The 23,820-nt window shown below is 42.2% G+C and overlaps 1 protein-coding gene across 1 annotated transcript in view; it reads right to left on the bottom strand.

Moving 5' to 3' along the window:
• Positions 1-23,820, bottom strand: part of DIP2B (DIP2 acetate--CoA ligase B (putative)) — a 223,562-nt gene continuing 199,742 nt past the window's right edge. Inside the window, exons 29-38 of the mRNA XM_090273151.1 lie at positions 16,559-16,668; positions 15,945-16,075; positions 13,767-13,935; positions 12,786-12,956; positions 11,687-11,748; positions 10,499-10,556; positions 8,692-8,766; positions 6,543-6,720; positions 4,410-4,533; positions 1-2,817 (exon numbers count right to left, since the gene is read on the bottom strand). Of these exons, the coding sequence (XP_090129277.1) occupies positions 2,565-2,817; positions 4,410-4,533; positions 6,543-6,720; positions 8,692-8,766; positions 10,499-10,556; positions 11,687-11,748; positions 12,786-12,956; positions 13,767-13,935; positions 15,945-16,075; positions 16,559-16,668 (1,331 nt within the window). The 3' untranslated portion in view covers positions 1-2,564. The remainder of the gene's footprint in view (positions 2,818-4,409; positions 4,534-6,542; positions 6,721-8,691; positions 8,767-10,498; positions 10,557-11,686; positions 11,749-12,785; positions 12,957-13,766; positions 13,936-15,944; positions 16,076-16,558; positions 16,669-23,820) is intronic.

Here is a 23,820-nt window from a genome sequence, read left to right as displayed (position 1 = left end):
TCCTCCACAAGCATATTCTGGCTTTGGGGGATATGCAAAACATCAATAAAGCAGCCACAAGACAGAAAGCAAAAACTGAAGATAAATCAGAAGCCCAAAGATCTATAAAACTGGATGATCAGCCCCTAAGTACCTGGAAATTGGCCACACTTTGAGATTAATGGATTACCTTATTTGAAGGAATGAGTATAGATCTGCACTGTCCAATATCATAGCCAGCCACACATGTGGCTACTGAAAACCTGAAATATGGCTAGTCTGAAAAGGGCTGTGCTTAATACATATTAGATTTCAAAGACTTAATAGGAGGGAGAAAGTAAAACATCTTATTAATTTTTATATTGATTTCACATTGAAATAATACTTTTGATATTTTGGGTTAAATAAAATATAGTAAGACAATTTCACCTGTTTCTTTTGTATTTTTTGAAATGGGGTTACTAGAAAATTAAAAATGACAGATGTGGCTCACATGATGCTTCTAGCAGACACCCTAACATGTGTAGTACAGAATGGTGAAAGCAACCCATAGAATAGACTCTGCCTCCGTTTTTTTTCTTAGAATTTATGGATTATGGAGATAGAATTATTTACTCCTCAGACTCCCTTGTTTTGTTTAGTGAATCAGTAAGAACTGTTTTAAGAAAATCACTTTCCAAATAAGCAGGTTGTTTTCTTTGCAAAACAAACCACTGCTCGTCACTGGGACTTCTTGCCCCAATGTAAGTGCTTTTTTCTGTACATCCTAGAACCTCTCCTATCATGTATAAATTAATGTCACCCAAAATGTTGAAAAAGATATCTGGAACTGTAAAATGGAGGCCTGCCCTCTGTGGAGAATGAATCAGGAGGGAAGGCGGGTCATGTGAAAGGGAATCATAAAGTGGCTTGGAGTCACAGACTGTAAGGGCAGCCCCCAAGGATGCTGCCACCGCAGCGGGTCTGGTCTTTGCATTATAAACCTTATTTTCAGGGTAATTACAAGTCTTAAAAATTGTTTAAAAACATATTTAGTTTACATGTTACAGTGGGGTAAATAATATGTATTATTAAAATAGTCTAAATAAATATTTACACAATAGACCAGAGTGGGTCAAAGAGAACCATTCTGATTTAACATGTTAACTCTGTTCACTTTGATTTTTTTAAATTTTTAAAAATATTTCTGTAAGAAAAAAATAAAGAAATTCAACTATATTCAAATACATGAAGTATCAGACCAAAGAAAGGAAACCGAGCCGGAGGCCAGACTCAGTCTCAAGCTCAGTCTGCTTGGCCTGGACACCACAGTTATTTCAAAAGCGTTTCTTGCATACACCAGGCTTCCCCTATTTCAGCATAAGCCTGTCTATTTTGGCAACTCAAATTGGTCAGTTTTGAGATGTACTGTTATGTGGCCTTAGAATTTCATGTGACGTTGATCCCATGGCCTTCCCAACCTGTCATTCTTGTTCTTAAAACCCTGGCCCGCATGAACTGCAAGAACAGAGGACACTTCAGTTTTCACAAAAAGAGAAGCTATATGTATAAACTGTAGACACAGTTTACACTGGGCCTGGAAAAAGAGGAAATTCTAAATTCTAATGTAGTCACTCTTAATCTGAAAAGACAGTTTCAACACTGGGGGCCAGAGTGTGTTATTGTGGTTCCTTAGAATAGTGTGGGATCTAATAAATCTGAGCTTTTTCATAACATTTTGATTTTTAAACTGATATTTTTCAACTTGTAGAAACAGGTTGAATTCTTAAAAGCTTCAGCTTATTCTGGGAATGCAAGCTTTTAAAACAAACACAGGCAGCTTTAGTTTATAAAATACACCAGCCAATAACGACATAGTACAATGTGCAGCGAAACCTGCAAACAATTTGCATTTTTTAGTTACCTATTCAATTACATTGCATTAAGAGAATATTTGAAATTCTCTCAATGTAGAAATGTTTCTACTTGGGTTGTTACAACTATACAAGCCAATTCTTCATTTTTTTAAGCTAAATTATATGTATTCTTATTTACATGTTTAAAACACTGGTCAAAATGTTTTACAGTCAAGAATTATACATATTCAGTAATTTTCATATTCAGTGGGTTATCCGATTTGCTTAAGAGTCAGCTGAAAGTAAGATGAGTAGTTCCATGTTAATAAAACCCGCAGAACATCTATCTATGGTAAAAGGCAAAATACAGTACGGAGTGGGGAACTGTGTAACTCAGACTACACACTTAATGAGAATTCATTAAGCTCCCTTACAAAATTCTAAAATGGCATTAGATAAAAATACAAGTATATACAACAGATGAAAATATGCAACATGCATGTAATTGCTTTAGTAACGTGCTGCTCACGCTATGTCAAAGCTCATGACTGTTAACATTTTTTTCACTTGCCACCAGAGACTTTCCCTTTCCTGTGTGTCACGTGATTGCAGAATCCCGCAGGATGAGATGAAGGATATAATGCAGCCATCTCAGTTTATCTCACATCATTTGAAAGCTTGCTCCTAGGTCACTGGTCTTTGGTCCCTGTGGTTTTTCAGGATGGCCCCCTGTAACCTCCACAAGGCTGATTACATGTTGTAAGCCACGTAGATGGGGTCTAACTGGTCGGCTAGGAAGCTGTCACGGAGGTGCATTCTTTGCTTCTCTCCTCGGGAGTTGATGGGGATAACACCTGGGTCCACGACGACCACGACGCCAACAATGAGGTAATGCTCCTCCAGGACCACGTTTGTCACTAAAGGAACCAGATCTAGGGCTTCCTGTTCAGAGCCACACAGTTCCACAACCACCACAAGCAAGTTGGTCCACGTGAACACGGCACTGAAATTTCAATGACAGTCAGTTAACATGTCATCACATTACATTTACCAGTCATCTCTTACAGTATCTACCCAGGACCTACCCCCATTTCCCTGAGAACTTTCTCTTGTAGCAGCCGTGTCTGTAATACATAGTCTTGTCCCTATGATTATAGCTGATTAGCTGAGCCATCCAAAATCTCTTGGGAGTTTGGAAATGGGACTGAAAGTTGTTCGCTGGTCACTGGAACTGAGGACAAGGGCGCCTGAAAGTTTCGGGGCAGCCAAGTGTGCAGAGAGTCACAGAGAATGGCTCCTCAGAGAGAGGAAAAAGAATGATGTGAATGCCCGCACAGCTCGAGCAGGAAAGAGGACAGTGGTTCCCGAGAGCCTTGTTTCTACCTTTCTTGAGAACCAGAGTTAGAGAGTTTTAGGAACCTCTGAGATAGCCAGGTATTCTTTCCATTAACTCTTTCTTTTGCTTAAGTTTTTTTGAAAAGAGTTTGTTACTTGCAACATAAGAACTTTGACTAATATTCTTACACCGAACAGGAAGGGAGTCGGCCTGGCCTCATCTGAGCGTAGTGTCCCACACAAGTGTCTCCTATTATGCCATAAGGCAGTAAGTCACCTTACGCTGAGTGGGACTGCTGGGTTAGAGGGTATGACCTGACTGTTGATATGCTTTAACAAGCACAATACAATCATGAAAGGAAAATGTACATAATATTTGGTTGCATTAAAAGCTGAATGTCTAAAAATAGAGGGTAACCATGGCATGTAGCTTCTCTGCATTGTTCCTATGCCTCAGGGGCACTGTTCAGGTCTGGGGAGAGACTCTGACCAAAGTGAGAACACTTTTGGGCAAAGAAGCATCTGGACAGTGTGAGTAACTGCGAAAAGAACTGTGGCTTTTTAGCCAGGGGGAAAACAAAAAACTAGTTAGGACACATTGACAAATATATGGAAAAGAAATTGAATAGATTCTGTCTTGTCAAGAATCCAAAATAAAAGCCAATAGGAAAAACTACAAGGTTTTAATTTTATGGAGTTTTAAGTTAATATGAGGTTGGATGATTCTTTATCAGGGATAATGTAGGGGGATTTCCTGCACTGAGAAGGAAATTAGGTCAGATAAAAGTAATGATCCTTTTCATCTGCTTACTATTTAACAGTTTATAAGCATATTCTCATTGGATCCCCCAATAATCAGGAAGTGACAGAGGAAGTCTTTTACAGAGGAGGGAAGCAGTCTAAGTGGGAGAACTAGGCCCTTAAGCTGGGTCTTTTGACAGTAAAGTCACAGTTCTTTCCACCATTCTCCGCCAACTTTCTAGAGGCAGATATCAGTTAGATCTCTTCCAATGGCAAGAGTCTATCATTAATAAGGACTCAGCTTTGCTCCGCAATGGTTCTTTAAAGCCTGTCTCAGGGTCTCCAGGGCCTCATCTGCCACAGCAGATGGCACACCAAGACAAGCATCAGTCTGTTTATTCTCTTAGGCCCCCAGAAGTTCTATGCCAGGTGGTACTTGGTGTAGATAGCTAGTTACTTAGATCAGTTTTACTTGATACTACAACTGAGCTGGGAAGTCTATTCTGTGGGGGAACTTACCATTCAGCAATGCTCCTGTGGATCCGAGACACTGAGGTCTCGATATCAATTGGGTGGTATCGTAATCCTCTCAGCTCGAGTGTTTCATCCAGAGCTCCCACCACATATAATGCATCATGACGTTCTGACATAAAGAAAATGAGAAATTTGGTTCATCAGACACATTCTGAGTGCAATACAATGTTGAAGTTAAGAGCACAAGGTTCAGACTACCTGCCATGTCACCTGGCTCTGTTACTCACTAGCTGTATAACTGGGCTCATTACTCAGGTCTCTGATCCTGCTTCCCCTTCGGTGAGACAAGATAAAAAAACAAAAGGCTGCTGTAAGGATTAAATGAGATAATCTCTGTAAGGTAGTTTATATGATGTCTGGTACATTTTAAGTGCTAAAAAATTAGCTATCACTACTACTACTACTACTACTACTACTACTACTATTACTACTGCTGCTACTACTGCTACTACTACTACTACTGCATACCAGGAACTGTGCCAAGTGCTGGGGAGACAAAGATGCCAAAACATAATTCCTGCTCAGGACAGTTACTGCTACTGGGAGAAGTTCACACACAACAGGCGTTCTACTACAATGTGGTAAGCCCAGTGACAAGAGTGTGCACAGGCATTACAGGAGCAGAGGGTGCACCCTGAGCTCTGCTCAAAGGTTCGAGGGAGGCCTAGGAAAGCTGAAGCCAGGCTGAGCTGTTAAGAGTAAGCAGGACTTGGCCAAATGCTGTGTGGGAGAGGGGAGAAGAGTGCGAACTTGAGATAGAGAAAAAAATGAACGTGTCATTGTGTCTAGGACATCTTCAAGGGATCCAGGTATAAGGAGTAGGATTACAGAATGTGGAGAGACTAGTTCTGGTTATTAATAGGGTTGCAATCTGGCTAGGACATGGCAGAAATTTCATTTTAAAAGAAGATTTTATGCACACACTATATGCACAAGGCTACATGGTTTATGTCTATACAGATATTGAATTTTTAAGAAAAGAGATTATTTTGCTAGATCTACTGAATGCGATATTCTCAGGAAAAGGCAGGTTTCTGAAAAATTCAGCAAAACAAATACTAGGAGATGTTGGAGAGAGAAGGATGAGGAGGTCCTGCAGAGTCCCCATGAACAAGAAAAGCTATGTCACAAACATGGTAATAACAAAACAAAAATAGAAACACAGTAGTTAATGACTAGTAAGTACTTTCTGTTTGCCAGGCACTGTTCTAGGCACCTAAATGCATTATGTAATTTAACCTCACATCATTCACACAAGGCAGGAAACATTATAACTCCCCTTTTCCAGGCAGGAAACTAAGGGGTTCAAGATCACACAGCAAATGGCAGAGGTAGGCTCTTGCCTCTCTCTTCTCCAGTATGTTCCTGGCTCCCATAAAATATGAATGCTGGTTGGTATGAACAGATGCAAGGAACTGAGAAGTGACGTGGCTCGATTCAGGCCATTAAAGGTATCTGTACCAGTTTTTGAAGTTCATATTGCACTTAGAGTTGGATGTTTTAAAATTGCTGTTCATGCCACCAAGAAAACAGACTGAAGGCAGACAGCAGTGAAGCCATGACAGTTAACTGGGCAAAGGATGACTCGGGGGACTGCTTACCCCAGAGCCTTGCTAAGCAGTCTTCAATCCGACATGAGACACGAAAGGGACAGAGGAGCACTTTAGCAAGATGGCTCCTCCGCACTGATTCCTCACCAGGCGTGAGGGCTGTTCCTCCTGCTCCCAAAATGGTTTGTGGGAGTAACAAGTGCTAAAAGATGAAATAACTATCTGTCCCAAGGTCTTGCACAGGGGTTAGAGTCACCCCCACAGGGCTGAGGGTCTGTGTTCTGCCAGAGGCATTCGCTCCCCCTCAGGCACACCTCTGTGACTGCGGCCATGCTACCCCACAGTTCAGGGGTGCCAATGTGGTGCCCTGGGTGCTTACCTTCTAGGTGCTTTTCAGGGGCAAAGTGACTTCAAATAAATATGAATTTACATTTGGGCTCAACAGTCATAGGAGGGAATAATTAAGTACACATACTCCATTATCCAAAGGTGGGCTGAGGAAGGCCAGCCAGTGCTCCTGGCTGAAATGCGAAGCAGGATGGAGAGGAACAGTTGTTGTGGGACGTACCTCCAGTGGCCGCTGTGAGCTCGGTCCGGCGGACAAAACCAAGGTATCCTGTCCGAGCCCAAAGTGTCTGAGCAGCATCCCCAAAGCTGAGGTGGGTGTTGAAATGGTCAGCTTGAAGAGTCTCACTATCGTAGATGGTGTAATAGCCACTGGCTGTATGGGGACTGTTTACCCAAATCTAGAATAAGAAAAGGTCACATTTCACCAGAACATGTATTGTGTATGAATTCAATTCTCTTGGGACACATGATTTAAGTTTAGTTTTATTTCTTTTTAATTAATTTTTTTAGAGAGAGGGGAAGGGAGAGAGAGAGAGAGAGAGAAACATCAATGTGTGGCTGCCTCTCTCGCACCCCCATCTGGGGACCTGGCCTGTAACCTAGGCATGTGCCCTGACTGGGAATCAAACCAGCGACCCTTTGGTTCACAGGCCAGTGCTCAATCCACTGAGCCACACTAGCCGGGCTGATTTTAGTTTTTTAATATGACTTTTATATCAACAGCAACCACAAAACTATAATAAAGGTAGGTGACATTTCAAGTGTTTACTAGTTGATGAACAGTGAGGTAAGTACTATATTTATATGCTTTCTCTCATTCATTCCTGACATACATGACATGACAATATAGTTTGCACTATTGTTATTCCCACTTTACAAGTATAAAAACAAAGAGTTAAGTGACTTGCCTAAAATGCATAAACTCAGAGACTCACACCCAAGCCTGTGTGGCAGACATCATGCTATTAACTACCACACCACATTGCTGCCCTGGCTTATTCCCCAGCCTCTCTCAGAGTCCCACAGAGGCTTCATGGGATCGTTTCTGTGCTTCTGAAACTAAGGTATAAAATCCTCAAGGAAACACTACAGGATATTTGAATTTACCATGCAAACAACCCAATAACTAACAATGGTTAATAACACTAGTATTTATTGAGAATGCACTACATTAACAGGCACCATTCTACAAACAGGGAATGCTCCCCCCAAAACCTGAAATTATCTTCTGGAAGGCAGGCCCCTTGTAGTATTGGCTTCCCCATCAAGTGAGTGTTCTAGGAACCCATCTGTATCAGTGTACCAGCTGGTGGTGTTGTGAGAGGCTGAGTTTGGCTTCAGTTAATTTTTTTGAAGACTCTTTCTGTGCGTTTGCCCATTTCATGATGAGTGATTTACGAGCACACCTGCCCACACTGCGCTGAGTGTTCAGCAGTGTTGACTAAAATAGGTATGACCCCCATGCCCCACCCTCCCTGTTTAGTTGATCTTGCCCCAAGTGACATTTTTTGTTTCCTTGGATAAAAAAAGTTCTCAAAGGGAAATGTTCTGCAGATATGGAAGAGGTGAAACAAGAAAATGGCAGAAGTACTAAGGCATCAAAATCAATGAGTTCTAAAGCTGCTTAGAGCCGTGGAAAAAAGTCTCGATAGGTATACTGCATCAAGCGGGGAGCACTTCAAAGGAGACTGAAGTTTAAATGTGTAAGAATAAATACACAATTTTTAAAAAATAAATTCCGGTTTTCTGGAGGTCTCCCATCACGTGTGCATTACAGACACAGGTATTAACACGTTTAGTTGTCACACATTCTACTAGGTAGGTACGATTATGATCTATGGATGAGGAAACTGGGGCCAGAGAGGTCAAGTACCTTGCCCAATACTGAGGGGCCGGTATGTGGCAGAGCCTACATCATCTGGCCCTGTCCCTACAACGCTCCTCCCAGTAAGCCATGGAATAAAACATCAGTGTCCCTCAAAGATTTGGGGGAAGAAAAATTATGGTTTTAAAGACATTTTAATACTAATATAAATATATTTATATTAATACAAAATTACATAATTTTGGGATAGAATATAAAATTTGCATGAGTTTTAGAAATTTAGTATTTGTGGATCCTTAAATAGGTGGGAAGAGGTAGGATTTGCCCATTTTCCTTTTCAGTTGAGGGAATGTCAGTGGACAAATCTGGGACTAGTTCTAGTTTGGGTTCCTAAATCTCTCCATCCTGGTGCCAAAACTCTTTTAATAGATAAAAAGTCACAATGAGGGAGAAGCTAAATCTACAGTTTCTCTGACTTCTTGACTATGAGCCCTAAAGTTTTTCTCTGCTGACTTTTCAGAGTAAAGGTGAAAATTATACATACCTCTCCAAGGTGAGAGTCTCCAACAGGCCCTTTGGTCTCGGGATTAACAATAACCACTTTTACTCCAGGTAAAATCTAAGAATCAAAGGGAAAACACGAAGACTCAATTAAATCTACTGACCCCTAGGAAATACAGTTATCCACTCTCCCTCATTCTAGTTAGGTGAGGGCGTGCACAAAGGCAGGAGCTAACAGAGACAGTGCTCACAGGATCACCCTCAGTGGACACCAGAGGTATAGTAAGATGTATCCTCAAATATAAACCAAAGAACCAACCACTCCATCTTCCTTCAAAGGGATGAGAAACTGCACACCAGAATGATAACAGTGAAGAGCTTAGAGACTAATTTGAGTGTGTAACTGCCCTTTCTTGTTCAATGGAGTTGACGCACAATAACCCCTTAAAGCAGAAAGGGCAGCAGGAAGGAACTGCCTGAGACTCCAGTCCAGTCTAAAGCGAGTGCTCGAGTTAGAGGAACCTGAAGAGTAAGACGGGAAGGTGGTAATTTTGCAGGAGAACAGAAAGACACCCAAGCACCCAGGATGTCCCTCAGGAGGAAAAAGGGAGAAACAGGTGCTGGCTGAAAATGCCTCAGGGCCTATCTGGTTACCTGTACTGTCTCTTAAACCTTCCTTTTGATCTTGGCTTCCTAGAGTATGCAGTTACTTGAGAGACCCAACAATGATTACTTTGGTTCATACATCTAAAACCTCAAGGAAGAGAAAAAACCCACTCCCACTAGTCTGGGCCAGGCACTGCAATACAGCTCCCCATGGGATTGATCCACCATTGGATACGTTAGCTCCCTTTTCTCTTCCCAATTTCCTCCTCTGTCTGTCAGAATTACTAGAAGTGATTCTGAGGCACCACTGCAATCGCTTCAAAGGGGTGAGAAATTTGAAAGCTTATGCTGATGTTCCACCACCCTCAATAAATTGTTCAAAACTGCTATAGACTGAATGTGCCCAATTAGGACTGGAGAACCTAATCCCCAGTGATGGTATTGGGAGGTGGGATGGGACTTTGAGAGATGACTCAATCAGGAGGGCAGAGCCTTCATAAAGGGGATTAGTGCCCTTATAAGAGACCCAGAGATTTCCCTCGTCTCTTCTGCCATGTGAGGAGAAAGCAACAAGATGGCCATCTATGAACCAGAAATCCCTCACCAGAACCTAATCTGCCCGTGCCTTCATGTGGACTCCCCAGATTCCCCAACTGTGGGAAAGAAGTTTCTGTCGTTAATAAGCTCCCCAGTCTCTGGTATTCTGTTATAGCAGACCACATAAACTAAGACAATAATTAAATCTCTCCTTGAACATTTTAAAGCCCCATTCTAACCTAAGAAATCTTATCCTCATAGATAATCACTCTCAAATATTTTTAATCTTTCCTATTTTGATTTCTTTAAATTATAAATATGTGTATGTCTTCCCTGATCTTAAATCACACCCCACCCCTATCTGCCACTCTATTTTTCTCCTTGTAACATTTATAGATAGAAATTTTAAGGGTTATTCATCTCTCCACCTTAAATATAATGAACATTAAATTTTGCTAGTTTGTCAAATAAGAATAACATGTCAGATTTTTAAAAATCTATGCAAATTAAGAAAGTTCAAATCAAGTATTCTTCTCATCTATGTACCCATATGAAATTGAAAGTATTGGTTCAATTGAAATGTGAATTATCTCCAGATTTCAATTAAGTCTTGCCCTGGGTACTAATATATTATATGGCTTGAGTTTTCTTTAACATGAACTACTTCTCCACATAGACCATCTTTCCTAACGGTCAAAACAAATTACCTTTCCAGACTCTGAGAGGAGCAAACTCTGAGGGGCACCCCGTTCCACAAGACGAACCCTGCAGAAGAACAATATTTACTACATATAAGCCTTTAAAAAATGATTGTACCATGTCTACTACAACTCTATACTGCCTTCCCAAGACCTCTAATTTGTCTCTCCTTTTTGTACTAGAGTAAGTTATTCTAAGTCAGCATTACTGACATTTTGGGTCAGATAATGTTTTGTTATAACTTTGTGAGGGGCTTTCCCGTGCACTGTAGAATGTTTAGCAACATCCCAGGCCTCTGCCCACTAGATGTCAGTAGCAACCTGTTTGTTTGACAACCAAAAATGTCTCCAGACAGTCAAATGCCCTTGGGAAAGTAAAATCTCCCTGGCTGAGGACCACTGATTTGGAAGACGCACTACCTGTGCAGGCTGGGCCAGTGCTAGGGGTGCACCAGCTAACATAGCTGAAGTCAGCGGGACTTGGGGAAGGGTCACAGAGCCCTCTGACCAGGTGCTCACCTTAGGACACAGCTAAAACTCCCTTGTAAACTGATGAGGAAGAAGGCTTTTTCTCCTGAGGTTTAGGTAAAGTGTGGTTTCAAAAACCCTATTCTGCCTCATTGATCTTGTCTGTCTCATCTTTTATTTTTAAACTTTCAGAGGAAAGAGTCTACCCATTTTAGTTTAATTGATATCAAATGTCACAAAATACTTTTACACGGGCGGAAAGTATTATATCTTAACATTAAAGAATAATGCAGCAACTGTGAAATTAAAGCTTTTTTCTTTAAAAAAGCTTTTAAAAAGATTTTCTTTATCTTTTTTAGATATAGAGGAAGGGAGGGATAAAGAGGGGAGAGGAACATCTGCGTGAGAGAAACACTGGTTGCCTTTTGCAGCCCCCCAACTGGGGACCTGGCCCACAACCCAGGTATGTGCCCTGACTGGGAAATGAACTGGTGACCTTTTGGTTCTCAGGCCAGCAGTCAATCCACTGAGCAACACCAGCCAGGAAAAACTTTCTCCTTATAAATGTACATATTAGCAGGTATTAATAATGAAAACAAATTCTTTCCCTCTTTCCTTGCCCGCTGGAAGATACAAACAAAAGGAGGAAGAGGGCTAGCTTTGTTGAGGCTCAGAGCTTTTTATGTTTAGGCACTCTAACAGGGAATGAGCAAAATAAAGCTACTGTACCTGTCATGTCTTAATGATTTCAGATCTACATACACAGTAGTTGGATCAGGCCCTGAGGTTCCCTAAAGAAAAATAAATGTGTTATTTATTTAAAATTTAAATGACTACTTCCATATTTCATATTTTCAAATAAAGAAATAATTTAACCATGTACATGAAAAATCCAAACTTTATTTTGAAAGCTCACTCTGTCTTCAACCAGATAAGGCAGGGAGCAGTCAATACCTAAAAGAGACTCATGGCCTGGCTTTATCCTCATATCTCTTTCTTTTCTTCCCTTGGCGGGGTAGGGGCAGGGGCCTTCTCAGTGGCTAGAGAAGCACTGAAAGGTTACCAGGCTGAGGAGGAATCTCATCCCTGGACTCAAAGCAAGGACAAGGCAGGTCAGCATCCAAGGGGTTTTCAAAATAAACACTGGCCCAAGCTGACAACAAGGGGCACACAACTGGTGTCCAAGGTTAAAGCATCATGATGCTACTTAAAAGTCACTTGACTATGGCCAGAGAAGACCTGAAAGTATCTACCCATGTATGCCACCTTCTTTTACTCTCGTTCATGTCTATATTTTCCTGATTGGTCTCCAAACTATATAAAATCAGACTCAGTTCTTTTCTGTTATTTACCCACAAGGAATAACATGGCAAAGTTGCCATCTGGTTGGAGAAAAGAAACAGGCTTCTTTGTGCTTCCTTTGCAAAAAAGTTATAAAATATGGAAGACAGAGCAAAACAGAAGGTAAGATATAAATAAAATTCAAATAGGACTCAGAAATCTTCTTTGGTCATTGTTATGGACCATAAAACTACTACTAAGAGTAAATGTTTACATGGGTGCTCAAATGCCAGAAAAAGCTCCAAGTGTGTGGCACCTAGTAACTCAGTAAATCTATGGAACAACACTGTGAAGGACGATACTATTATCTTCATCTTAGAGATGAACAAAATCAGGCACAGCGAAGTCCAAATAGAAAGCCCACAATCCCATAGCAAGTAAGTGGAACTGGGGCTCACGCCAGGCAGTGTGTCTTTGAGGCCTCTGCTCCAGAGCACCACATATTCCCCTTCCATTTGTTCCCAAAGCAAGAGTTCACAATAGTTACCTGTAAACATATTGCTACATTGACTCTTGATCCAAAAGTGGTGCTGACAGCCCGAGGAGACAGACCGATGTCCTTAAAGAGTTTGGAAAAGGACTGTTGGAGGGCAATACGGGGCCGCTCCTCGGCCACCACCACACACGTCCGGATGCAGGAGAGGTTGATTCCTCTGGTCTGTAAGACACCATGCACGTGAGCTGAAGTTAGCAGGATCATTACAGAACTGAATAGGCAGGGCCACTGCTCTATCTCTTTGGAAAAACCACATAACTGTGTATTCTTGCCTCAGACACCCAGAAAAGACAAAAGTTTTCCGAGAATGCCAAGGCCTTCCACTGAAGTCGTTCCTGCTGGTAAGTGTGCTTATTCTCTATTTCTTTTCTCTTTCATCTAAAAATCTTAGGCTTCTCAGCAACCCATTTTTATCCCTCCCCATTTTTGTACCTTATATTTCTCCCTGTTTTCATATTAGAGAGATGGGACTAAGAGGAAAAGAAATCTGGTACCCTGTAGACCCAATCTCTTGTCTCTTTTTTTTCCTTCTTAAGGTCCTATTTCTCTGTTAAAGACAATTCAGTATTTTCTGACTCTCCCACATGCCAGTCACTGGATACACACGTGAATGGGCTACCCCTCTGTCTTAGGGCAGTCCCCGATCTCTAATATTCTGAGGTTGCAAATTCTATTGGGAAAAATCCTACTGGAGGTAACAACAGTTCCTTTTCATCATTACATAAAGTCCTCCCCATTCAGCCACCCAATCAGCTTTACCGTCTTCTCCACAAATTAAGACTCAGTTTAAACTCTGGGAGAGTACAGTAAATTAAAAAGTGGAAGAGGTAAACTTCCTCAGGTTTACAAAACACCTGTTTGACTGCACAGAAGAAACAAAGCAGACATAACTCTCAGTCCCTACTTAGGATCATACTAGCCCGTTTCTTTAAAACCTCTCAGGACTGGCTACTTGTTGCAGCTGCTTCTTACCTTTAGCACCTCCACTTGGTTTCCAAGCCCTTTGGTGCAGAGCTCCATTACTGAATAGGAGCAGAATGTATCCCTTATTTTGTACTGGTTGACAGTGGAGAGCCAGAGGAAAAGATTATTTTCTAACTCCATAGGAGGAATTAAGACGGACTGGTGACCTGAATAGACACTGCAATGAAGGAAGAGCTGACATTATCAAATCATCCTAGCTATCTTGATGTTTCAGAACACTATCAATTCAACAAATATTTACTGAGCATGAAGGGCAGCGTAGGGTCGTATTAGATATAAAAGTCTAAGAATCAGCCTTATTCATATGCAACTCACAAGACACAATAAATATAAAATAAAGCAGGCTATGGTACGTATAGTAACTGAGATGTGAATAAAGGACATCAAGATCATAGGCTAAAGAGCAAGTCATTCAAATTGGGGAAGGAAGGGCTGAGGGTGTTTCTGCGTGAAGGTGACACTTGAGCTGGGGCTTGAAGAACGAGCAGGAATTTTTGACAGCGGCTGAAGGAAGTGAGGAAGTGATGAGAGTATTTCAGGTAGAGGAACAGCATATGCAAATGCACAGAGATATAAAATTACAGGGTGTTTAAGGCTGACAGAAATAGTATCCTGGTGTGAAACATGAGCGCACAGGATGCTTGGGAGCATTGTGAGAAGTGAGGCCAGAAGGGCTGGGGTCAAACTGTGAAAGGGCTTAATTATTGTATGAAGAACTTAGACTTTACCCAGCAGGCAGTCATTGCAGCTTTACATTGGGGCAAAACTAGAAACATGGAGGTGGGATTGGAGACACGAGATATTGAAGGCTGAGAGAAACTTAGGAGAGACTGTAATAGTCTAGGTGAGAGATGACGAGGGCTGGAATCCCAACAGTGCAGCCAGGATAAAAAGGAAGGAACGGCAGAGTCACATATCATATATATGATCTACAGCCATGAGTCCTCAACTTCCTAAGCCTGAGTATAGATCAGAATCATTAGGAGCCCAAGAATCATGTATTTAAAAAACAGTGGCCGTGCCCTGGCTGGTGTGGCTCAGTATACTGAGCACCAGCCTACAAACCAAAGGGTTGCTGGTTCGATTCCCAGTCAGGGCACATGCCTTGGTTGTGGGACAGGTCCCTGGCTCGGGGCATGCGAGAGGCAACCACACATTGACTTTTCCCTCTTCTCTTTCTTTCTCCCTTCCCCTCTCTCTAAAAATAAATAAATAAAATCTAAACATAAAAATAAAAAATAAAATAAAACAATAAAAAATATAAATAATGGGGCTGCTCAAGGGGATAGAGATATCCAGCCAGGATATTACCAAACCTAGTTATCTGTTAATTAAACTCACTTCAGAGCAATACCCTGAGTGCATGATTAATCAAATATTAATTCATGTTGATAAATATAATAATAATGGAATTGTGGTCTGCACTGTTGGAGATCTAAGTTAATAAGTCTGGAAAAGGCCCATTCATTTTTTTTAGAGCCCTAGGTGATTCCTATGTATAGATAGATTTAGGAACAACTGAGTCAAAGGACATGATACTTAGCCGGAAGATAATGCCCAGGCTCCCAGTTTGGGCCCCATGGTGAATGATCCCATCCTGACAAAGTTGGGGACACAGAGGCGATACTGAGTTGCACATGTCTGTGAAGGACTCATGGAGATGTCCAACCAGGAGGTGAAAATGTAGGTTTGCGATAAGGTTCCCTGGGTGGATAGTGGAAGGAGTGGCAATATGCTATTCCACAGGAAACAATCTGGCCAGGACAGACATGCTACTTTCCAGCCACATTCTGTCATCCCACCTCACCACACTCCTTCCTGTCAAGACGAGGGGGTGCATTCTGGCTGTCAAAGCATGACATATTTCACCCAAGTATCATCCTTCTACTTGGCTCTACTTCTAAAATGAGGATTATAGGATGGAGCAGAAAGAAGGTAATAAGATCACTGATCTTTTGTGTGAGGCATAAAATTACAGAAAAGAAAAAAAAAGGGAATACAAACACAACTAAACCAACATCAGGGATACATGAGGTGCGGAAATTCTGGGGAAAAAATGAGCATTCTATTAAAACTACCCAATTAAGGGAGTAAAGGGAAGGATGAGATGGTTATAGCCCCCAACAGACATTCCCGTATTATGTTTCTTTGCTTTTTCATTCCTACCTGCAGAGACACCAGAGTGCAAAGCCAAGTCCACAGTAAGGGTCAAGGCAGATGGCGATTTGCCGAGAAGAATACAACTCACACTGGAGCTTGATGGCTCTACAGAGAGCATTGACTGCAGAGTGGGACATCTGCAAAGTAAGGGACATGGAACAGGATGAAACAGGCATCCCACAGGCCAAAAAACAGCTCCAGCGATAGTTCTGAGAAGCTTTGAGGCCCCCAAACTCCTCAAAATAATGTATATTTTTCATTGGTTCAAAAAGCTTAATCTAAGTCTAACTTAAGGTAACAAATTTCTGTTAATTAGTCAATACTGAGTTTTATAAGATATGATTCTGTAATTTCATACTCTCTGTAATTCTTATTATGTTAGCCTCTATGCTGGGTTCAGAACATGACATAACACAAATTCCTTGGGATAACTTATTCCGGAAGAGCCATGCTTTTATTTAAATATAGTAGGGACCCTTGATCCTCCGCCTGCTGGTCTCTGGTACAACCAGCTGGCCTCTACATCTGAAGTCCCTGGGGCAGTGGTCATCTCTATTTTTTACAGGCCTGGCATTTTACCAGCATCCAGTGAATGAGTGAATATGTCCAGACTTCTCTACCTTTACTCCTGTAAGCATGCCTGTTGTAGAGACACTGAAATCAAGATACGCCAACATCTCAGGAGTGGGAGGTTTATACAGCTGAGGCAACCTCTTCCTGGGTAAATCATCTGTAAGGAAAAAGAAAAAATCTGATGTCAATCAGATATGCTGGAACATGAAAATCTTTGCTCTTTAACTGGTTTTCTGTGGCTTTGCTATGGCCAAATTTAGCTTCTGGGATTTGCCAAAGCTTAGGCTTCTCATATTCAACCAAGCGGCTTGCATGTCACTCCTAGACGTGGGTTGGAGTTAAGGACACCACTAGACAATAAAGAACAAGCAAATCTATATCAGGCATATGTATTTACTAGGCTAGTGAGGGGTATTATAGTAGTTGAAAACTAAGAAAGCAGACTACTAATAATCAAATCCCACCTCTGCCATTAAAAAAATATATTTTATTTATTTATTTTTTAGAGAAGAAGAGAAACATCAGTGTGTGGTTGCCTCTAGCACTCCCCCAACTGGAGACCTGGCCTGCAATCCAGGCATGTGCCCTGACTGGGAACTGAACCAGTGACCCTTTGGTTTGCAGGCCGATGCTCATTCCACTGAGCCACACCAGCCAGGGCTCCCCTCTGCCAGTTTTCAGTGATGTGACCTTGAAGTTATGTAACCTTTTTGTGTTTCCTAATCTCTAAAATGGTAATAATATCTTCCCTCAGAGAATTATTGGGAAGTTAATTTACACAAAGCAATTTGAAAACAATTGACTAAATGCTCAAAAAACTTATTGTTATCATGCTGATTTCAAGTTAAAGTTCCTTATTTACAGTTTGGTACATGTTGTATTAACCATGGATTGCCTTAAAAGGTGTTTTCCTCCAAGTTAACATGGCAGACTTTTAAGAATGATAATCTAGAATTAGTAATTATTTTCCTTTGCTCATTTATTTACATACTTCCCCCTTCCCCTCCAGACTTGCTTTATAAGTATGTCAAAACCAAGCAATCAAGGATGTTTCTGGCCCCAACCAAGCCTTTTCAATGGCTCCTTTGGCTTTTTGGATCAAGAAACAATTTTGACTCTGACTTTTAAATCTCTATATTATTGGGCGCCCACTTCTAGTCAAACCGGAGGCTTTTTCTACCACTTTCCTGTTTCTAAAGGGACTGTCATGTTTCTAAAGAAACTTTCTGGTGTCTGTATCACAGTCCATATTTCCAGTCTTCCTGAAATGTGAATGAGTCTAATAACCATAGTAGATGTATCTGTATCACTAACACCAACACAATCCATTTGTGTTATTTATTATATATGACTGTGCTCATGTCCTTAAGTAACAAATGCAAAAAAAATCTAGTTCAGCATCTGGCACACAATAACCACAAATACATTTCCTTTCCTGAATTTAAGCCCATATAAATGGTCCTGAGGTGAACACTATGTGGTACTTACTGAAATCAAGTTAGGAAGGAAATTAACGGTTAAGAGGCTGGGAATGGAGCCAAACTGACTGGGTTTGAATGTCAGTGCTACCACTTAACCTCTCTGTGCCTCAGTTTTCTTAACTGTAAAACAAGGATAAAATCTGCACCAATCTGAGAGGTAAGATGGCGGAGGAGTGAGGAGAGGTTGCGGTTTTAGGCTCCGGAGACCCGTCTGCAGTTTGGTCTAATTGCAGACAGAACATCTCAGTGAGCAGCTGGACATTGGCGGGAGTTGAGCCAAGGCACTGCTGGATTAGAGAAAATCCATCTGGGAACAACCTGTTTAGTGAGGATAGCGGAGAAAAAGGGGACGAAACGGGATTCCTGACTGGGGCGGCTGCCCGAGCTGTGGCGGGAAGCACACAAAGGATTTTTGGCGACCACAGGCTACCCCAGAGAGGAGTCAGGCGGAGAGCGGATCTCTGCCCGCTGGCAGAGACGGGACTCGACCAAGTGGCATTGGCGCTGAAGGACAGGAGACAGCGTGCTGCCGGGCAAGTGAGAACATAATTCTCCTTTATATTTTTCTCTAGTGGATGGTGGAGACGGGAGGAAAGTTTGGAAGTGGTAGGCCGTTCTGGAGGAGCCCAGGCGCAGGGGCGCGCTAATCCACTCCTCAACCCTACCATTGGGTCGCGGGGGCGCACATAGGGAAGTGCTCTCATTCACTGGCCCAGGTGCGCGGGGCCGTGAGTCCAGGCGTCCCTCGGACACTCCCCAACGGACATAAGATCAGTACCCCAACGGGCACAGGGAGGGCCCACTGAACACGCAGAGGACTGTGCACAGACACCCCTAGACAGCTCCCGTGGGCGCAGGGCCCTAGGCCGGAAAGCAGACCACTAGCGCAGGCTCTGTTTGTGCCCACCCAGACGGGTGAGGGAACGGGGCGGCTGCAGCACGGGAACAGCGAGAGGCGGCGACCCACGGACGCTCGATTCCACTGAGCGCAAGTGTCCCTGGCCCTGCCCTAAGAGGCGAGAGACCAACTCCCGGAGCTCGGCTCAGCGGGACTGAGGGCACGGGGCAGTGCGCGAGCGCGAAAACACCTCAGCCCGGGGTCAGTGGGAGCTCTCGGGCCGCCTGTGCGGGCAGGGTCACCTCGGCGCAAACGGGGAACCGCCGCGGCCCAGCGAAGGCGGGAGCCAATCCCGGGGAAAGCGCTCGGGCCGCCCGCGCGGGCAGGGACACCTCGGCGCGAACGGGGAACCGCCGCGGCCCAGCGAAGGCGGGAGCCAATCCCGGGGAAAGCGCTCGGGCCGCCCGCGCGGGCAGGGACACCTCGGCGCGAACGGGGAACCGCCGCGGCCCAGCGAAGGCGGGAGCCAATCCCGGGGAAAGCGCTCGGGCCGCCCGCGCGGGCAGGGACACCTCGGCGCGAACGGGGAACCGCCGCGGCCCAGCGAAGGCGGGAGCCAATCCCGGGGAAAGCGCTCGGGCCGCCCGCGCGGGCAGGGACACCTCGGCGCGAACGGGGAACCGCCGCGGCCCAGCGAAGGCGGGAGCCAATCCCGGGGAAAGCGCTCGGGCCGCCCGCGCGGGCAGGGTCACCTCGGCGCGAACGGGGAACCGCCGCGGCCCAGCGAAGGCGGGAGCCAATCCCGAGGAAAGCGCTCGGGCCGCCCGCGCGGACAGAGACACCTTGGCACGAACGGGGAACCACCGCGGCCCGGCAGCAGTGGGCTCCAACCGCGGGGCAAACTCTCGGGCCGTCCGAGCGCGCAGGGGCTTGCGCGCAAGGGCACCTCAACTGGCTACAGCGGGCAGCAAGGTAGCGCGCCGTGCCGGCAACCGCGGGCGCGCACCATAGCGGCAACCGGGTGCGCACACCAGTCCGGCAAAAGAACAAGAACCTCTGACCTCCCACACTAGACCAGCTGCGGACCCAGAAAAAGAAGGCAACACACCAAGGCTAAAACGGAGTAAAAACATCGTTTTTTTTTTTTTTTTTTCTTTCCAAATTTTTTCTCCCTTGTTCTTTCTTTCTTCTTAATAATTTCTTTTCTTTCCTTCTTTCTTTATTCTTTTCCTGGGGTTTTTTTGGGGGGTATATATATATATATTTTTTTTTTTTGGTTCAATTTTTTTTTTCTCTCTCTTTTTTCTTTCTTTCTTCTGTATTCTTTCTTTTCTATCTTTCTTTGTTCCTTTCTTGCTTACCTTTTGGGGTTTTTTTGGGGGGGGTTGTGGTAAATTTTTTATTTTCTTCTCTTTCTCTCTTTCTTCTTTTCTTTCTTCTATTTTCTTGGGGATTTTTTGGGGGGGTGTTTTTCCTCCACCTCTTCCAATAATAACAAACTTTATCTCTAACGTGTTGCATATAACCTCTCCTTCTCATCCTTTCTCTTTAATAGTGGTTTATTCGTTTGTGTGTCTAGCTTAGCCCCCCTATTACTTTAAATAATACAATATAATTACTATATAAACCCAAATACAATACAATCCCACTTTCTTACTATACTAAGTATTTTTCTATCCTTTTCTTCTATTTTTCTTAACATACAATGTAAATATTACTAACTGGCTAGCACAGTCTCAACTATTATTAATCTATCAACCCCTCTATCAAAAATTATATTTTTCCTCCCCAAAAACAACTTGTATCTATTCTTCTTATAGTATAAAAGCTCAAATCTCTTTACATTTATATTAATACGGGCTAGTTGGCTAACGATAGCAGGATAGAGTGGGGGATACTTTCTGAGGGTGTGGGTCTCCTGCCTGGGCTGTGTGTTTATGTCTTTAACAGCATATCCACAAAAGAACTCAAGACAAAGCAGATAGAGTGACTCTCAACCAAGTAGCCAGAAGGAAGATCCTATCAAAGAACATCTGAAATATAACCGTACAGCATAAACAAACGACATAAAGGGTAACTCAAGACCATCAGGCTCAGGATATCAAAGAGACTGCACCACTGAAACTCCCAGACCTTCGATAAAGAATATTACACCACAAAGGAGGGAAGTCAAAGCAGACTACCCCCCCAATAAATAAATAAATAAATAAATAAATAAATAAATAAATAAATAAAAACAAAAAGAATCCAACATGGTAAGACGCAAAAATAACCCCTCAATGAAAAGAAAAGAGGAATCCTCAGAAAGAGAGATAGACGAAATAGACATAGCCCAAATGTCAGACATGGAATTCAAAACAATGGTGGTAAAGAAGCTCAATATACTCGACATCCTTAAAATCAACTATGACAACCTTCAAGGAAGTTACCAGCAGCTCCAAGAAAATTACAGGGAACTTGCAGAGAACTACACCAGCATAAAAAAAGACATAGAAATCGTTAACAAGAACCAGGAAGAACTTAAGAATACAATCTCTGAACTGAAAAACACAGTAGAATCAGTCAAAAGCAGACTAAACGAAGCAGAAGATCGGATTAGTGAGTTAGAAGATAATGTAGAGAAAAACTCCCAGACAATACAGCAAAATGAAAAACGATTGAAAAAATATGAACAAGATGTAAGGGAATTACAGGATAGCATTAGGAAAAATAATTTAAGGATCATCGGAATACGAGAGGAAGAAGAAAAGGAACATGGAATTGAAAATCTGATAGGAGAAATAGTGACAGAAAATTTTCCGAACCTGATGAGAGGAAAAGCTATGCAAGTCCAAGAAGCACTGAGAGTTCCAATCAAGAGGAACCCCCAAAAACCCACTCCAAGGCACATCATAGTTAAAATGGCAACATTCCAAGACAAAGAGAGAATCCTAAAAGCAGCAAGAGAAAAGCAGCAAATAACATACAAGGGAGCTCCGATAAGGCTATCAACTGATTTCTCAACAGAAACATTACAAGCCAGAAGGGAATGGTCAAAAATATTTCAAGCAATGAAAAACAAAGGCCTACAACCAAGAATACTCTACCCAGCAAGGCTCTCATTCAAAATAGAAGGTGAAATAAGGAGTTTCTCAGACAAAGGAAGACTGAAAGAATACATCTCCACCAAACCAGCATTGCAAGAGATGCTAAAGGGACTGTTCTAAGAAAAAAGAAGGAAAAAACAAGAGAGGAGAGGAACAGAGGTACAAAGGGAAATGAATAAATACACGTCAATAATAACCTTAAATGTAAATGGATTAAATGCTCCAATTAAAAGACATAGGGTAACGGAATGGATCAGAAAACAGGACCCACATATTTGCTGTCTACAAGAAACACACCTCAAAACAAAAGATTTACACAGACTGAAAGTAAAGGGATATAAAAAAATATTCCAAGCAAACGGACCGGAAAAAAAAGCCGGGGTAGCAGTTCTCATATCAGACAAAATGGATTTTAAAGCAAGGACAATAAAAAGAGACAAAGAAGGACATTTCATAATACTTAAAGGAACAATCCATCAAGAAGATATGACTTTGATAAACATATATGCACCCAACATAGGAGCACCCAAATACATAAAGCAAATACTAGAAGACCACAAAAAGGATATCAACAACAACACACTCATAGTAGGGGACTTCAACACTCCATTATCAACAATAGACAGATCATCAAAGCAAAGAAACACCAAGGATATACAGGCATTGAACAACACACTAAACCACATGGATCTAACTGATATATATAGAACTTTTCACCCCAAAGAAGCAAAATATACATTCTTTTCAAGTGCACATGGGACATTTTCAAAGATAGACCACATGATAGGTCACAAAACAAGCCTCAACAAATTCAAGAAAATTGAAATCATATCAAGCATCTTTTCAGATCACAATGCCTTGAAACTAGAAATCAACCTCAGAGGAAAAAATCAAAGACACCCAAACTCATGGAGATTGAATAACATGCTATTAAATAATGAATGGGTTAACAATGACATCAAAGAAGCAATCAAGAAATTTCTAGAAACTAATGATAATGAGCACACAACAACCCAAAACCTGTGGGACACAGCAAAAGCAGTCCTGAGAGGGAAGTTTATAGCAATACAGGCATATCTGAAAAGGCTAGAAGAATCTCAAATAAAAAACCTAACCACAATGCTACAAGAACTAGAACAACAACAACAAACAAAGCCTAGGGCAAGAAGAAGGAATGAAATCATCAAGATCAGAGCAGAACTAAATGACATAGAGACTAAACAAACAATCCAAAAGATCAACGAAACTAGGAGCTGGTTCTTCGAAAAAATCAACAAAATCGACAAGCCTCTAGCCAGTCTAATCAAGAAAAAAAGAGAGAAGACACAAATAAACAAAATCAGAAATGAAAGAGGAGAAATCACGACTGATACCTCAGAAATACAAATGATAGTTAGAAATTACTTCAGACAACTGTATGACAAGAAATTTGACAATCTAGAAGAAATGGACAAATTTCTAGAAACATACAACCTTCCAAAACTGAATAAAGAAGAAGTGGAAAGTCTCAACAGACCAATAACAAAGAAGGAAATTGAAACAGTAATCCAAAATCTCCCGGCACACAAAAGCCCTGGACCGGATGGCTTCACAGGCGAATTCTACAAAACATTCAGGGAAGAACTAACTCCTATCCTCCTCAAACTGTTCCAAAAAATCCAAGAAGAAGGGAAAATCCCAAACTCTTTCTATGAAGCCAGTATTATCCTAATCCCCAAACCAGGTCAAGACACAACAAAGAAAGAAAACTACAGGCCAATATCACTGATGAACATCGATGCTAAAATCCTCAATAAAATATTGGCAAACAGGATCCAGCAACACATCAAAAAGATCATACATCATGATCAAGTGGGCTTCATTCCAGGGATGCAAGGATGGTTTAATATTCGCAAATCAATAAA

The sequence above is a fragment of the Furipterus horrens genome, unplaced genomic scaffold (assembly GCF_987537825.1).
Source record: "Furipterus horrens unplaced genomic scaffold, mFurHor1.1.pri manual_scaffold_4, whole genome shotgun sequence".
NCBI classification, from domain to species: domain Eukaryota; kingdom Metazoa; phylum Chordata; class Mammalia; order Chiroptera; family Furipteridae; genus Furipterus; species Furipterus horrens.
This window is presented reverse-complemented; position numbering and strand designations above follow the sequence as displayed.